Genomic DNA, 16,938 nt, shown 5'->3' on the forward strand with positions numbered 1-16,938 from the left:
AGCATGAAGGGTAGCCCCAGGCTCACAGAGGAAGCTGGTATCTGGAAGGAGTCTTTTGACGAATGTTTTTCATATTCTTCCAGCATTTGGTCTAAATTTGGTGATGGCCAATACATGTACAGGGCAATACCTACTACCTCCTCCTTGTCCTAAAAAATAAGTCTCTTCAGAATGAGGTTGTGGGCAGTAGTTGCCCCTCTCTGAGGTTGCCACTGCCTTCTAGATGTTGCAGTCACAGGAGACCATAGTTCCAAAGAGCCTCTGAAATGGCCCTTCAAGAAATAGCACATTGGCTGCTATAAACGTGCCCCTCCCTCTTAGGTCATATCCAATTTGCAGCCTGCTTCCTTCATTCTAAAATGACTATAGGCTAGACTGTGATATTTAGAAACTATAAAATCCAATATATTGATATTATAGGTATTTTTCTATCTGGAGCTGTATTTTGTGATCTGTTACTTTTCTTTTAAAACATGACTTCTAATTATCTATGGAAGAAATAGGAAAATACACAAAAAAAGCAAGTACAAAAATATGTAACAAAAAAACCAAATCCATAATGCCACAACCCAGACAAAACCACCATCAATGTTCTTCTTCTATTTCCTAAGTGCCCTTGTAAATATACTCTCCAAGAGGAAGTTTTCGAGCTTGCTGTTCTAACTCGTTCCCGCATCTCCAGCCCATCCTACCTGAGGTCCAGTCCCCAGGTGTGGTGAAGGTACATCCCGCCGTGCACTCCGTTTGGCCGTAACCTTCATAAACCTTCAAGCAAAACACAAGAACTGCACTGTAGTGTGCGCCCTCCTGCAGGTAGCTGGCTGCCCTTTGCAGGCAGCTAACCTCCCACTGAGTGTCTGGCTGCTCCTGGCTGGGGACGGTGCCCTGAAACTAGGTAACTCCAGGAGAAGCTGGACACAGATAATAGGCATGGCTACTCTGCTTGGAAGAAATGCTATTTTCACCAGAGATACTTAGTAGATAAGGTTATGTGGTTTGGGATAAAGGCTTCTATTTTCAACCACTGACTTTATTTTCAGTTTGAATAATACATAGTAAAGACAAACATTTTAAAATCCATTAGAGGTCTTCTTTTGTCTCTGTAAGATATTCCCCTTCAGAGCCCCATGTGCTGGCATGACCAGACCATGTAGGAGAGCTGCCTTTAGGAGAGGTCAGCTCATGTTGCTGTATAACAGGAGGGTCAGTCTAAGAAGCCCATGGCTTCTTTTTCCTTCCTTTTTTTTTTTTGTGTGTGGGGTGGGGAGGCTTGCGGGATCTTAGTTCCCTGACCAGGGATCGAAACCAGGATCCCAGCAGTGAAAGCACTGAGTCCTAAACACAGGACTGCCAGGGAAGTCTCAAGAAGCCCACGGCTTCTAAAGCATAAAATTTTAAGCTTGCATATTTATGAAATAGATGTGCCTACTTTACTGAAAACCCACCAGTCACAACTATGTTACTATATAGTCTGCATAAGTCTGGAGAAGGCAATAGCACCCCACTCTAGTACTCTTGCCGGGAAAGTCCCATGGATGGAGGAGCCTGGGAGACTGCAGTCCATGAGGTCACTAAGAGTCGGACACGACTGAGCAACTTCACTTTCACTTTTCACTTTCATGCATTGGAGAAGGAAACGGCAACCCACTCCAGGGTTCTTGCCTGGAGAATCCCAGGGACGGGGGAGCCTGGTGGGCTGCCGTCTATGGGGTCGCACAGAGTCGGACACGACTGAAGCGACTTAGCAGCAGCAGCAGTTTGCATAAGTAGGAACTCAATAAACATTAATTGAATGGATAAATAAAGGAATGGATTTTTTTTAGCAATGACAAAATCTACCCAGTCAAATAAAAGCACACAAATGAACTTTCATCCCCCTCCCCCATGCTCCTTCTCTGGGCTGGGGGACAGTCTGCAGGCTGGAGAATGCAGAGATGCCAGTACAGGTGTGGGACAGATTCTCCAGCACATTGATGATCCATGTGGTTTTCTCCCAGAGTGGATACACGCCTAGGCTTTCTACAATGTCACAAAGCTTTCTTGGCTTTCAGTGACCCTTAGGCTTTTTACATCTTCAAAGCAGGGGCTTTTACCCCACAAAAATCTTGCCCCTAGGATATTTCCCTATACAGAAGAGGGATCAATGGGTTCCCTGCCCTGTCCTAATGTACACCCCACTGCCCCCAGTGAAGGCCACAGAAAGGCAATCAATACCTGGCAGCCCAGAGCTGCCCGGAGGAATCCCAGGACTGTTGGTGATGCGGGGGCTGCTCCAGTAACAATCATCCTCACGCACCCACCGAGACTGGCCTGTGGGGAGAGAGAAAAACGTGCCAGAGTCTATGCTGCTGCAGGTGACGTGCAGCTCACCTGGGTCTCACTCAACGAAAACACACCACAGTTGCACCCTAACCTGGACGCTGAGGTTGGGATCAGAGAGGCAGCCTGAAGCTGTACAACCCAAGAGCTGAGGTGAGGAAGGCCCTTCTCCTTCCAAATGAATCAATCCAAATGGCTTTGCAACCCAAGCCACGGTATGGCTGGCTAACTCTTTTATGTATTTTGAGACATAAGCCATTAATCTGCGTGGCATTCTGTAATTTTGATTCTCCCTTTCTTAAAATACACAGCTGTTCCCTCACTCTCTCATTGTTTGCAAGCATCCACAACAATTACTTAGGACAATTTCTTCCCATTTACACCTTAATAGCATGGCCTTTTAGTTCATTTCTAAATCAATGCCATGAGCTATTCACCTGTGCACGGCAGAAGACAATAAATTTTTTAAGCACTTTGTTTCTGTAAGTTGAGCCAAGAGATTTTAAATATTCATTTTCATAGCTAAAAATAGAGTAGAAGGAAAAATGAGTAATGCTCACTCCTCTAATTAACTACAAATTCTTTGTGTGATGCAGAGCTTTACAACTTTAGTGGGGATACAGGAATGAGTAGTTCATATACGGCTTGGTTTGGGAGAAGCTGAAGGGATGGGAAACAGGGAGGGAAAGGAAGATTCTTGGTCATCATGCTAGAGCCTTGTGCTGCTTGGAAAGGCACCGTGACCAAGGTTACAGGGAGGGGGCGAGAGAATCCTCAGGTCCCAGGAGTTCCCTGGTGAGCCCGACTACCCACGGGCAAAGTTGTCCTACTGCCTACAGAGGTCGAGGAACTCACTTTCCAAGAATTCACGCCAAGAATTCTTGCTGGTTGCCTCAGGCAAATATAACACATCTCCAAAGAACGAAAATGAGTCCTTTAAAATTTCAATGGCAGCTTAAGCTTTGATTTCATTGGCAATTAAGTTACTGTTTTATAAGATTACATGCCATGCCGCTGGGATAGAACTCTCCAGTTCTCCTATAAGGTCACCCACTGGATACCTGGGTGCCACTCCACCATCACTTGTTCACTTTCTCACCTGAATCTTATGAAAGAAGAGTTCATCCCAGATACTATCATTCCTGATGATTCCACTCCGGACCTCGGCCTGCTTACGCTTTGCTGCAAATTCCAGGAGCCAGCGCTTTAATGGGGTGTCTGCCTGGCTGAAGATCTGAAGAACAGAAGTTGGGAACAGCTGTAAGGACCACATACCCTACCTCGAGACATACTCTCAGGAAGAAAGCTCAGACTGGTCAGCAGAGAAGCCACACTATTTTTGCCCCTGCACGTGAAAGTATTAATTACTTAGTCATGTCCGCCTCTTTGTGACCCTGTGGACTGTAGCCCACCAGGCTCCTCTATCATGGAATTCTCCAGGCAAGAATACTGGAGTGGGTTGCCATTCCCTTCTCTAGGGGATCTTCACAACCCAGGGATTGAACACATGTCTCCGGCATTGCAGGCAGACACTTTACCAACTGAGCCTCCAGAGAAGCAGGAGCTTCACTAAATGTGTGACATCCAGTTGAAGGTTAACACTACCAAGGCCCAGGCACACAGCTGAGAAAGAAGCTTCCTTCCCCTCAAAATCTCCCAACCAGGATTTTGGACAGCAGGAAGCAAACAGAAGAGCGGGTGGGAGTCAGGAAATACAAGAGGAGGCAACTTTCAGGACCTGGGGCTGGAGGTGTAGAAAGTCTGCCTGGGGCTCCAGCCTCCATCCGAACAAGCAGAGACTCCCCGCGAGGCTCACCTTGTCGTACATGCGGTTCAGCAGCCGGGGGACCACTGGGAAGATGGTGGGGTGCAGGGCCTTCATGTCATCTGAGAGGAGGCGGATGTCTCCCTGGAAGAAGCCAACGCGCCCTCCGTGGCAGTAGACGACGGACTGGCGGAAGAGGACAGGAAGAAAGGAGTCCCTCAGGGTGGTCACTCCTGGGAGCAGTCCAGAGCTGTCCAAAGCTCTGCCCCATACGGAGGCACCTGTGACCCCCAAAGCCAGCTCTGGCTGCTGCCATAGGACACTGAAGAAAGCCATCCAAGGTGACATATCGCCCTCCACAGCTCCCCACTCCCCGCTAAGTCCCACTCAGACAGGAAGCGAAGCAGGAGACAGGGTGGAATCCTGAGCCTTTGGGGGATGCCAGCACAGCCACACTCACTGGTGGCTGCCCCTTCGTGCTCACTCCCAGAGCCTGGACAGCGGCCTCAGTCCCTGAGCTGTACTACCTCATCAGTGTGTCTGCTCCAGATCTCAGAATGCCTGCGCGCTTCCCCAGGGACAACTCAGCAACTCTGGAAGGCTATGCAGTGCCCACGAGTACTGGGGATGCTGCTGATGTTGTTGGCCAAGGGAGGCCAAGGTGGAGCCTGGCTGGTTGCTAATGGGACTAGGAACATGCCAAGGGCTCCTTTCTTTCGTATTCATAGCAATTATGTAAGGGAGACAGAATTCTTATCAGTTTGACAGAGGAGGAATGCAAAGGCCTCAGAGGTAAAGGGATTTGCTCAGAGTCACAAGTGATAATTGCTGGTGCTGGAATCCAGGTCTGAAACGCTGGAAAGCCCTCCCTAGTAGACCAGATCTCCCCCAAGGCCAAATGGCAGAGGCTTAGGAGATAATGCTTCTGCTGCACCCAGAAGTAGGGCAAAGGCTAACAGAGTTTTGCCAAAAGAACACACTGGTCACAGCAAACACCCTCTTCCAACAACACAAGAGACAACTCTACACATGGACATCACCAGATGGTCAATATCAAAATCAGACAGATTATATTTCTTGAAGCCAAAGATGGAGAAGCTCTATACAGTCAGCAAAAACAAGACTGGGTGCTGACTGTGGCTCAGACCATGAACTCCTTATTGCAAAATTCAGACTTAAATTGAAGAAAATAAGGAAAACCACTAGACCATTCAGGTAAGACCTAAATCAAATCCCTTACAATTATACAGTAGAAGTGACAAATAGATTCAAGGGATTGGATCTGATAGACAAAGTGCCTGAAGAATTATAGATGGAGGTTCATAACATTGTACAGGAGGCAGTGATCAAGACCATTCCCAAGGAAAAGAAATACAAAAAGGCAAAATGGTTGTATGCAGAGGCCTTACAAATAGCTGAGAAAAGAAGAGAAGCTAAAAGCAAAGGAGAAAAGGAAAGTTATACCCATTTGAATGCAGATCTCCAAAGAATAGCAAGGAGAATAAGAAAGCCCTCCTCAGAGATCAATGCAAAGAAATAGAGGAAAACAATAGAATGGGAAAGACTAGAGATCTCTTCAAGAAAATTAGAGATACCAAGGGAACATTTCGCACAAAGATGGGCACAATAAAGGACGAAATGGTATGGACCTAACAGAAGCAGAAGATATTAAGAAGAGGTGGCAAGAATACACAGAAGAACTATACAAAAAAGATATTCATGACCCAGATAACCACGATTGTGTGATGACTCACCTAGAGCCAGACATTCTGGAATGCAAACTCAAGTGGGCCTTAGGAAGCATCACTATGAACAAAATTAGTGGAGGTGATGGAATTCCAGTTAGGCTATTTCAAATCCTAAAAGATGATGCTGTTAAAGTGCTGGATTCAATACGCTAGCAAATTTGGAAAACTCAGCAGTGGCCACAGGACTAGAAAGGTCAGTTTTCATTCCAATCCCAAAGAAGGGCAATGCCAAAGGATGTTCAAACTACCACACAATTGTACTCATCTCACAGACTAGCAAACTAATGCTCAAAATTCTCCAAGCCAGGCTTCAACAGTACGTGAACCGTGAACTTCCAGATGTTCAAGCTGAATTTAGAAAAGGCAGAGAACCAGAGATCAAATTGCCAATATCCGCTGGATCATTGAAAAAGCAAGAGAGCTCCAGAAAAACATCTATGTCTGCTTTATTGACCACGCCAAAGCCTTTGACTGGGTGGATCACAACAAATGGTGGAAAATTCTGAAAGAGATGGGAATACCAGACCACCTGACCTGCCTCCTGAAAACTCTGTATGCAGGTCAAGAAGCAACAGTTAGAACTGGACATGGAACAACAGACTGGTTCCAGATTGGGAAAGGAGTACATCAAGGCTGTATATTGTCACCCTGCTTATTTAACTTATATGCAGAGTACATCATGTGAAATGCTAGGCTGGATGAAGCACAAGCTGGAATCAAGATTGCCGGGAGAAATATCAATAACCTCAGATATGCAGATAACACCACCCTTATGGCAGAAAGTGAAGAGGAACTGAAGAGCTTCTTGAGGAAAGTGAAAGGAGAGTGACAAAGCTGGCTTAAAGCTCAACATTCAGAAAACTAAGATCATGGCATCCGTTCCCATCACTTCATGGCAAATAGATGGGGAAACAATGGAAACAGTGAGAAACTATTTCTGGGGGCTCCAAAATCACTGCAGATGGGGATTGCAGCCTTGAAATTAAAAGACGCTTGCTCCTTGGAAGAAAAGTTATGACCAACCTAGATAGCATATTAAAAAGCAGAGACATTACTTTGCCGACAAAGGTCCTTCTAGTCAAAGCTGTGGTGTTTCCAGTAGTCATGTATGGATGTGAGAACTGGACTATAAAGAAAGCTGAGCACAGAAGAATTGATACCTTTGTACTGTGGTGTTGGAGAAGACTCTTGAGAGTCCCTGGAACTACAAGGAGATCAAACCAGTCAAACTCAAGGAAATCAGTCCTCCTGAATATTCACTGAAATGACTGATGCTAAAGCTGAGGCTCCAATACTTTGGCCACCTGATGTGAAGAGCTGACTAATTAGAAAAGACCCTGATGCTGGGAAAGACTGAAGGCAGGAGGAGAAGGGGACAACAAGAGGATGAGATGGTTGGATGGCATCACTGACTCAATGGATGTAAGTCTGAGCAAGCTCCGAGAGTTCGTGATGGACAGGGAAGCCTGGCGTGCTGCAGTCCATGGGGTCACAAAAAGTCAGACATGACTGAGCAACTGAACTGACTGACTGACTAGGAGATAATGTGTGCCAAGGCTGGTTCCTTAAGTGACATACACAGATGTTTCTCTGTCCCTACAACCTCATGTGGATTCCTCCATTCTCTGTCCCCAGGAGGTCTGTCCTAGTGCTCAATCATGATGGCAGTGCCATCTATAGCCTGAGGGGCTGTGAGAGTTTGATTCCCCAACTTTACTATCTTTACTGCTTTCTGTTTAGGAGTTTGTGAGTGATGGAAGTTACAAAATATAGGTGTGTTGGGCATAAACGGAGCCACATTGCACAGAGGTTGAACAATAAAGCACTTCTGCAGAGAAGCAATGCTCGCTGAGCAGATGCATCAGCTGGGACCTCTCTCAGCCAAGGGATGTCCACAGGTGGGGCAGGCAGGTCCCAAGAGAGATAGGTGGAGGGGCCATGGTCCTCTGACCCCTTGTGGCACCTTCCAAAGACAGGCCAGTTTAGTTCTATTTCACGCTGCCAGTGACAAAGTGACACTCTGCTAGGGTTGCGGGTTCAGGGCACAGACTGTGCCTCCCTGAAGCCAGGGCCTTACCTGTACCATTCGCTCAAACATGTGTGCTAAAGGCAAATAGGAAATGTGTACATCCGCACAAGTGGGAGCCCACTGACTCTGTAAGAAAACAGAAGGAGCCCAGGCAAGGCCCGGTCAGTCAGGGGGCGTCTTACCTGGATGACTCTCTCAAACATGTGAGCCAAAGGCAGGAAGGAGATGAGCACATCGTCCTGTCTCGGAAAGATCACTTTCTGCAGGTGCCGGGCATGGGAGACAGAAAGGAAAGAAACACTGACAGGAAGACAACAAGAGAGTCGTAAAACAATAAAGAGAAAATGACCTGGAGGGGCGAAAAGGAAGAGGGGGAGGGCTGGGTGGGGGAGGAGGGAGAAGAGACAGAGGAGAGACGACAGAGAGAAAAAGTGAGAAGGGGGAGGGGTGAGAGGAAGACAGAAGATGCAGAAAGAAAAGTGAGAGAAAGGGCAGCATAGGAAGCCGCGTGTTAGGTCGAAGCGCCAGTGGGTCTAGGTTATCTGCAGAAGCAAAGAGCCAGTTGAAGCACATATAAACCAGCAGAGTCAGCTGCGCAGGGGAGTCTCCTCTGGGAGGGCCTGCACCTCACACACAGCCTTCCTGCCACCTCAGGCACCTCCCCCTCCCCACAGCTGCAGGGGCTGCCTCTGGCCCCACTTCACCAGCAGCCCTGGGCCACCTGGGTAGGGATTCAGAGGGTCTCAGCCTGTTGGCACTTTCCAGTCCTTCTTGGAGAAAGGGGCCCAGAGAACCCTAGGTCTGTGCCTATGAGGGTTGGGGACAGAGGTGTGGCGGGTGGAGCCAGGCCTCAGAAGCCACAGCCTGAGAACAGGGCTTCACAGGGGATGCCAGAGCAGGATCCCCCTCTCTGGGCCAGATCTGACCTCAGGGACAGGAGCTGCGCTGGTCAAGGGGCTCTGCTCAGGGACGAGCTCTCCTGGGCTGATTTCCCTGCTCTCTGCCCCTTTTCAGAGGTCCTCAGTCTCCTGGGCTGGCTTTTGGACGAGTCTGGACAAGCCCTGGGAAACTTGCTCATGGCTCCTGGCCTGGGCTCAGCTACCAAAAATCTCTGTTTCCTACCAAGATGTAGGAACTTTCCTACTATTTGGGCATATGCTCCATAATGCCATCTGGCATAAATATGGATAGTGGTTTTCTCTACAGTGGAGAAAAAGTTTAATTTATGTGAAAAGGTATGTCCCTTCCTCCTTAAGGAAACTGTAGGACATTCAGATACTCACCACTTGTGGTAAAAGGTCCTTCCTTCTTAGCTGGTTAAAAATGCTAACATGCTTTTGTCAGGCCAAGATATCAAGCTTTTTTTATTTTAGATTTACCTTTTTTAGTACAGCCTTATAAATTAGCAGTTGCCGTTGTTTCTCAGACTCTAGTAGTCCTTAAACACAAAATGATTGAATTAAACCCTGACTTACTTGGAAAAACAAGTTACCGAGGATTACTTTTTAGATAAAGTTATACATTACCCACTCCAGTACTCTTGCCTGGAAAATCCCACAGACGAAGGAGCCTGGTAGGCTAGAGTCCATGGGGTCGCAAAGAGTCAGACATGACTGAGCGACTTCACTTCATACATTAAACCACAGGTATCTCAATTTTTGAAGTTAAAAATGGAAAACAGTTTTCCATGTTTTTTCTTTCTGGGATCTCAGCACTATTAGAAATCAACTGAATATTTACCAGGTATGGATCATTTCAGCGTTTGTGGTTCAAAGTATCTGTGAAAGTGGGATTGCTCTAATGAAAACAGAAACTTCTGCCTGGGAAAGGCAGCCTAGATTATATCAGGGGAAAAAAAAAGAAAGCACAAAGAAAAGCCTCTGAGGCTTGAGGGTGACCTTGAGAGTAAACCTGCATTGGACTCTACTTTATTCACCTCTGTCACTTTCAGAAAGCCTGAGAAATCAGCCACCACGTTCCCATGGGTGAGCATCGCACCTTTTGGGTTCCCTGAAAGGAGAGAGCAAGAAGGAAATTAGTTGGAAGCTCATCGGCCACTCCTTGAGAAAAGCGCCCAAGTTGTCAGTCCCAGACGCCCAGTGCTGTCCATGCAAACCTCTGGCCTTCGTCCACAGCCACCATCAGAGTCCCACACAGATGAGTGCTGGGAAGGACCACCATTCTGCAGACGCTCGAAGCTCACCCACCTTGAGGCTCCCAGCTGCCTGATACCACAGAAGGCAGGTGACACAGCTGCACAGGGGGAGTGCCTCGAGGCCTGATGGGCTGGCCGGTGCCTTCCCTTCTGCCTTCCTCAGGGAGCACAGGCTCTTGGCCCCCAGTCTCCTTAGGCATATCCCCAGTAACCCATGCTGCTCTCTGGGCCTGTGCTGTTCCAGTCTCCAGCTGCCAACTGTGCTGGCAGAGGACTTCCTCACTGTAACTGACACCTGGAAAGGCCCCAGTCCAGGCCAGGCTGGAGGCCCGGACTGCTGGGAGAGCCCTCCCATCTTCTCATTGGCAGAGACAGGACATGGATGTTCTTGCTGTGTCTTGACACTACCTTCCACTGCTGCACCTGAGGAAGCCAGGGGCTGCTAGCATGGCTCAAAAGCCAGGTGGGGACAGAAGACACAGCAGGCTGTGGAGGAGGCCACTGGTTAGCACGGCCTGTCGGGGCAGACACACGCTGCTGGTGCTCCTGGACAGACCTGACCAGGCTCGAGTCCTGGCCTTGCCCCTCAATGGCAGCCCAACACTGGCAGGTTGTTTTCTCTTTCTCCGTTTCCTAACCTGTAAAATGGGGCTTATCTAAGTTCTGAGGACCTAGCCAGGTACAAAAGATATTAAATTACAAGTTACCACTGAGGCAGGAGATACATGATCTGTTAAACTCCAAAAGTGAGGGGTCAGACCATGTGTAGAATTTACCCCCAAAATGCCAAATAAACCAAAATGTTAACTTTGCAACCCTCACCCAGAAAAGAGGTAATAAAAGGGCTGAGTTGAGGTTAAGAGAGTATTGGAGTAAATGCCACTGAACTGTTCACTTTAAAAAGGTTAATTTTAGGCTATGTGAATTTCACTTCAGTAAGAGAGAGAGAGAGAGAATACGAATGAATGAAGGAGAATTTGTGAGGATTTCTTCGGAGAGCTGTTGAGTCCTACAGTTCATCAAAAGGGAAGGAATGAGGAGTCCTCTCTCCCAACTCCAGTCTGAAACCCAAGCTAACTCAGGCCCTAATGAGGCTATCTGAAAAGCACAATCATGTTCCTTAAAGATCGGGGTTCCCAATAAGAAAGGTGAAGACGGCTGTGGCTGAAAATCAGATAATAAATCCCAGAAACTGAACACGGAGTCCACAGAAGGTACATCAGGTGGTGATGGGAATGGTGTCTTAAAGAGGAATCTTACCCGAAGGCCAGTACCCGCCCTCAAATCAGAGGGGGCAGTAAAGTATATACCAGAGACATAAGCGCATGTGAAGCAGGGAGCAGACAACCAAAGGTAGGCACTGCCTGCTTTAACAAACCTCCTAAAAGTGTCCATGAAACAACAGACTGAATTGTAAACATCTGCCCCAAACCATTCTCCCTCCCTACTTTCATCTGGTGGGAGAGGGCAGAAACCTTTATCAGCCAGTGGAGGAAGGGGAGGACCACCAGGTAGGAAGGCATGATCTCACAGCTTTCCCACCCAGCCTGCAGCCAGCCCTGGCCTGGGTAGGGAAATCTCAACGAAGTGGACACATTCATATTTTGGACCTACACTTGTAATTCTGAATTAAGATCGAGTTTGTGACTTACAACGCCCATGGGACTCACCTGAGAGGAACCAGAAAAGGCATGGGTGCCTAAGTTTTATCCAGGGGCAGACAAAGAGCTACCCCACCAAGCCATTGTAAAAGAATAGATGCAAACAAAAACAAAGTTGCTCTCATAATTAGAATCTGTGAGGCTCACCCTATTGGTGACCTGTTTGTCAATAATGGCATCACCTCTGTCTGACCAAGATGTGGTGTGTTTTAACATGTGATCAGGCACCTACATCCATATTGCAAATCACAGAGGTGATTTTGGGGACATAGAAAGTTACAGGATTGAAAAAACATTATTTTCTAATAGGTGGCTGTTAAAATACCCTCCTTTTGAAAATAAGATCCATGCACTTTGTTTTACTGCTTCTCTTTCTTTCATCCCAGCATCTTTCCTCAAACCCAGGCCCTTATTAAGAAATTTCCCTGAATTGTCTCTTATGTACAAATCCCAGAAGAGTCTCTCAGCCCACAAACAATTCTGAGAGTATCATCTAGAAATTTTCACCTGTGGAGTCATAAATTCTGGATTTTTTTCTAAGGAACACCCCCAAAATACCAAGTATGAAATCGGAACTGTCACAAAATATGGTACTATGCTGCACAGCTTTAGACCTGCTAGACTGGGTAACTTGCTCACATCTAATGTAATCTCAGTGGAGAGTTTGAGAATTTCAAGAGAAATTTGTCCTCATTGATGAAAATCGTCTAAAGCCTCCACTCAATGCAGGCCAGGATACACACGGTGGTAGCACTTATTCAATTCTATGTAGTTGGACGTGCCCCTTTCCTCTTCAACATGATAAGAAAAGCTTACAGCTTTCAGAAACAAATGTTTTCTTGTAGATATAAATGAAATTTTACAAACTTCTAGTGAGTTGCAGAATTTCTAAGAAAATGCTCAAATTATTCCTTAAGAAATGCTCAAATTATTTCCTCAAGTCCACTCGAGATCTGGCCCCAGAGGATAAAGGAGAGGTAAACACTAGCAGCAAATCCTGGGAGAAGACTCCCAGGTCTGAGTTGGGAGGTGAGAGGTGAGCCTTCGAAAAGGCTCTGCTTGCTTCTGATTCAGGACAAGGACACACCCCTGGTAGCATTTGTTTTAAACATGATACGGAAATGTTTCCAACTTGCTCACGTGGAGGAACAGGCTAAGCATTCCCAGCTAGACCTATGTGCCATCAAAGTTGCAAACTCATGTCCCCTGGTTCTCTCCTTTCCTGGTGCAACGTCAGTGACAAGGCGGGCATCCAGGCCCTCGCGTCTTGGCAGAATGAGACCTGTGGCCCATTTCCCACCTTGTACTTATCAACTCGCCATCCTTGCACTTCACTTTCTGTCCAGCTGCTGAAGGAAGAAAACTCTCTGAGTTTCAGATTCTGCCAACAGCATTTTGGCTTTAGCCAGTGCTCCTGGGTAGGCTACCCATGGCTGGTGAGCAGAAGGGCATTTCACTGGATGAGGATCTGCCCTGGATGGATGTTGGTTCTGAGATGGAGCAGCTGTGGGGTGAAGCTGAGCTCAAGGTCTCTCCTCTAGGAATGGATGGGAGAGGGACTGGGAGCAGTGTTGGGTCGTCTGGCTGGGGGCTCCTCTGGCTCTTTTTTTCTGCTTTCACATAAAAGTGGGTTACAAAAGATACCAGTGACAGAAGTGCTTTAGAAGTTGTATAATACAGATAAGAGTGTTCATCTCCCTGCTAAAGGTTCCCAAATCTTTTTAAGAATTGAGTCTTACATTCATCAACCCCACATCCACCAATGTTTTTAAACATCAGATTCAAGGACTAGCAGGAATACAAATAATCACTGTAACAGCAGGCAATTACTGAAAACCAATGTGGGCACTGTGCTAGGCATTTCATATATGGTAGCTCAGTTATTTCTTGGAACAAGTCTATGCTACAGGTATCAGATGTATGCATTTCCTACCCAAGGAAACTGAGGCTTAACAGAGCTTAAGAAACTCCCCTAAAGCTGCACAGCACAAGTGCCATGATGTAATCTTAGGCCTGTGGCCACACAAATCGTGAATGGGATGGTGCAAAAAGCGCAAGTCAAGGTGAGCCTTTGCCCAGAGAGCCCACCCTGAGCAGGCACAGCTGTAGGGCCAGTGGGCACTTAATGCACTAGATGAAATGACAGGCTTCCCTGGGCATCCTCGGCTGGAATAGAGGGCATACTCCAGTTCTGGGGCCTCCACCTTCTCCTCAGCCTCCCAGCCCCGCTGCCACCACTAAGAACTAACCTGGCATGCTGATACCCTTTCCTATTACTCCAGACACATAATGCTCCCCAGCCCCTCCTCCCTCCCAAGCTGGACTCCAGGGTCCCTCACTCCAGCCACTCTCCTGCCAAGTTCTTCAGTCCCCAGGCATCCCCTGGAGGACCCCACTCAGATAACCCCACCAAGTCAATCCAGCTGCCCCCCTTTTCCATTCCTCCCACAATGTGACCCCAGAGGCTCACGGTCTCCAGCCCCAGAGACGTGTGTTCCTCACAGAGACTCACATGGCACCCCCTTAGACTCTGGTCCGTTCATGACACATCTCACCCTCAGGCAGGACCCTAACTCCTCCATGGAGGAGGCCTCCCAGCCTCCTGGCCTCCCAGAAGCCTTTCTTCCTCCTTTCGTCCCCCCAAGGTAGGTATCTCTCTACAGTACTTAGAAGCCTGCTCTCTCCCCTGACACAAAGCAGAGCTTTGGGGGCTTTGCTCCACTGAGCTTCACCTCCCCTTCTCTGTCTCTGGTGGCATTCTCCCAACTGTTCAAAACACCTTTAAGTATTTCCGGGAAAACAACAAAAACTCCACCTTCCCTCAACCCCATGGCTTCCACCAGCTGCCACTCTGTTCGCTGTCATCCCTTCACAGCTGATCTTTTTTTTTAAAAACAAACTCTGTTCCAATATAACATACATATGGTAAAGTGCCCAAATACATACACAGTTCAGTAGATTCTTTTCAAAGTGAAAAAAATTATCCAGGTACCAGTTATCTGGGTACAAGTTATCCAGCCAACTAGTGCCCAGATCAAGAAACAGAACATCACCAGCTTTCCACGGCAGCAGAATCCCAGGAGGCAACCACAATCCTTGACTTCTGAGACCAGAGAATCCTTTACTGTGCTTTGTCATTTAATATAAAAGAAATCATACGATATTTTGTGTCTTTTTTTTTTCTTTCACTTGAGTTATGACTTCCTATGTGTAGATATACCATCCTATTGCTGACAGGCATTTTAGTTGTTTCCAGATTTCAACTTCCCAAGTTTGCGTTGCTAGGAACGTTATGGAGCATGCCTTTTGGTGACACAGCCACGGCTCTTGAAAGAACTGTCCACACTTGCTGAACTGATATCCTCCTCTCCCACCCACTCCTCAGGCCGTCACCGTCACCTTCTGTGCCCAGCGCCGCCCCCACCACACGGGCACCAGGGCGCTCTTGTGGCAGCATCCCGTGGGCACAGCTGAGCCACCCGACCATGCTGGCCGCTTCTATCCTCCTCTGGCCTCTCGTGCTGCTTCTGCACAGCTTTGATTTGGAACTCTGCCCCCCATCACTCCTCTCCTATCAGTGTTGCCCCCCTGCAACCAGACCCCTCTCTCCCTCACAGAAACATTTTCCTTCTTGCTGCTGGTCCTCTCTGCACATGCTGTTCCCTCTCCATCCCCCTCTTCTCCTCCAGCCACCAGTCCTTCAAGACTCTGCTTAGACCTGGAGTCCTTTCCATCCTGCTGTGCCGACCTCTGGGTGGCCTACCACTCCACGCACCCTGGGATGCAGGCCCTCAAGGCAGAGAACTGCCTTGGGACATGAGCTGTGAGCTCATGAGGGCAGGGCGGTGTCTTCTCCATCCCTGTGTCCTTGGCATCTAACACCAGGTCTGATGCAGTGGTAACTGAGCTGAATGAATGAATCCATATACATCAGAAAAGGACAGCTAAAGACCTACAGACTAACAAGGACATGTTTGAAAAGACCACTGTATTTTCTTCTCTGGGAAGACAGCGTACATGAACCCATAAGGATACATCTGCACAATCGTTCATGGGGCCCAAGTCCCCAGATTAAGCTACGTTATACCCACAGAGTATACAAGAGTATCTTTCATTTGGGAAAGGCAGTTCGATTTCATCCAGCTAATACTTATTCTGAAATGAACAACCAACCACACGCCCACCCATTAGCCATCCCTGAGGACAGACAAACCTCAAGCTTTCACCTCCTCCAGGGCCTTCTTGACCTGACTAGTGGCTCCAAAGCACTGGCTTATTCTGGGAATCTCCAAAGATGTTTCTATCACACACGAACAGAAAAATCTTCCCAGAATGATTCCACCAGAATCATGATTTCAAATGTAAGGTGCAGACAGTATTTTCCATCTTTCCTCACTGAAAGAACAACGTGGCTCTTGACGAAGCCAAGGCCAAGATGCTTATTGTGGAAGGGAAGCTGGCTCCTCAGCCGTGGTGTGCTGGACAAGAGGACAGCCATCAGGGACACAGCTCAGGCTCAGGCTGACGCCACAGAAATCCGAGTATGCGGCCAGGTGGGGTGACACCAGGTAAGGGGCCTGCTCCCCTGCCAGCTCCACTCTGGCACCCACCACAACTCTGGAGTGGGAGCTTTGGGCAACGAATCGCAACCTGTTTTCTAGGCTCCATGTACTCTGTTTCCTCCATGTAGAGCTTGGGCAGGTGGCTCAGCTTCCAGTTGCGATTCCATAGTCTGAAAAAGCCCTGGACACCAGGCCTGTCCTTCACAGCTAGGCAACAGCACTGTTTCTGCATCATGAAGTTCTTTTCCAGATACAAGGGGGCAGCAGTTGTGACTAAGTGACTCATTTTTGTGACTAAGTGACTTAGTCACATAGTTGTGACTAAGTGATTCTGTGCTTCGAAGCTCGAGCACATTCTTAATCAGCAAGGATCCAAAGTTAAAGGCCAGAGTAGTGACCTGCTCCCAAATTCCGGGTGGAGGGACAGGTTATCAAAATTTCACACTGTGAAACTCTTTAATAAAGCAATGGCACCCCACTCCAGTACTCTTGCCTGGAAAATCCCATGGGCGGAGGAGCCTGGTAGGCTGCAGTCCATGGGGTCGCTAAGAGTTGGACACGCCTGAGCGACTTCACTTTCACTTTTCACTTTCATACATTGGAGAAGGAAATGGCACAACCCACTCCAGGGTTCTTGCCTGGAGAATCCCAGGGACAGGGGAGCCTGGCGGGCTGCTGTCTATGGGGTCGCACAGAGTC

General features: G+C 47.8%; 1 protein-coding gene across 7 annotated transcripts in view; it reads right to left on the reverse strand.

Annotated features, from left to right (window-relative positions):
* ACSL6 (acyl-CoA synthetase long-chain family member 6) overlaps positions 1-16,938 on the reverse strand; it is a 66,189-nt gene that overhangs the window by 19,780 nt on the left and 29,471 nt on the right. For 5 of the 7 annotated variants that reach the window (XM_010863574.1, XM_010863572.1, XM_010863576.1 and 2 more), the window contains 6 exons: positions 9,798-9,871; positions 7,910-7,987; positions 4,136-4,270; positions 3,419-3,553; positions 2,215-2,310; positions 693-765 (listed from right to left, as the gene is read on the reverse strand). In XM_010863574.1, the coding sequence (XP_010861876.1) occupies positions 693-765; positions 2,215-2,310; positions 3,419-3,553; positions 4,136-4,270; positions 7,910-7,987; positions 9,798-9,871 (591 nt within the window). Of the gene's footprint in view, positions 1-692; positions 766-2,214; positions 2,311-3,418; positions 3,554-4,135; positions 4,271-7,909; positions 7,988-8,043; positions 8,122-9,797; positions 9,872-16,938 lie in introns of all 7 variants that reach the window. The other 2 variants (XM_010863573.1, XM_010863578.1) reach the window with 2 other exon arrangements.

The sequence above is a fragment of the Bison bison genome, unplaced genomic scaffold (assembly GCF_000754665.1).
Source record: "Bison bison bison isolate TAMUID 2011002044 unplaced genomic scaffold, Bison_UMD1.0 scf7180017864492, whole genome shotgun sequence".
In the NCBI taxonomy this organism is placed as follows: domain Eukaryota; kingdom Metazoa; phylum Chordata; class Mammalia; order Artiodactyla; family Bovidae; genus Bison; species Bison bison.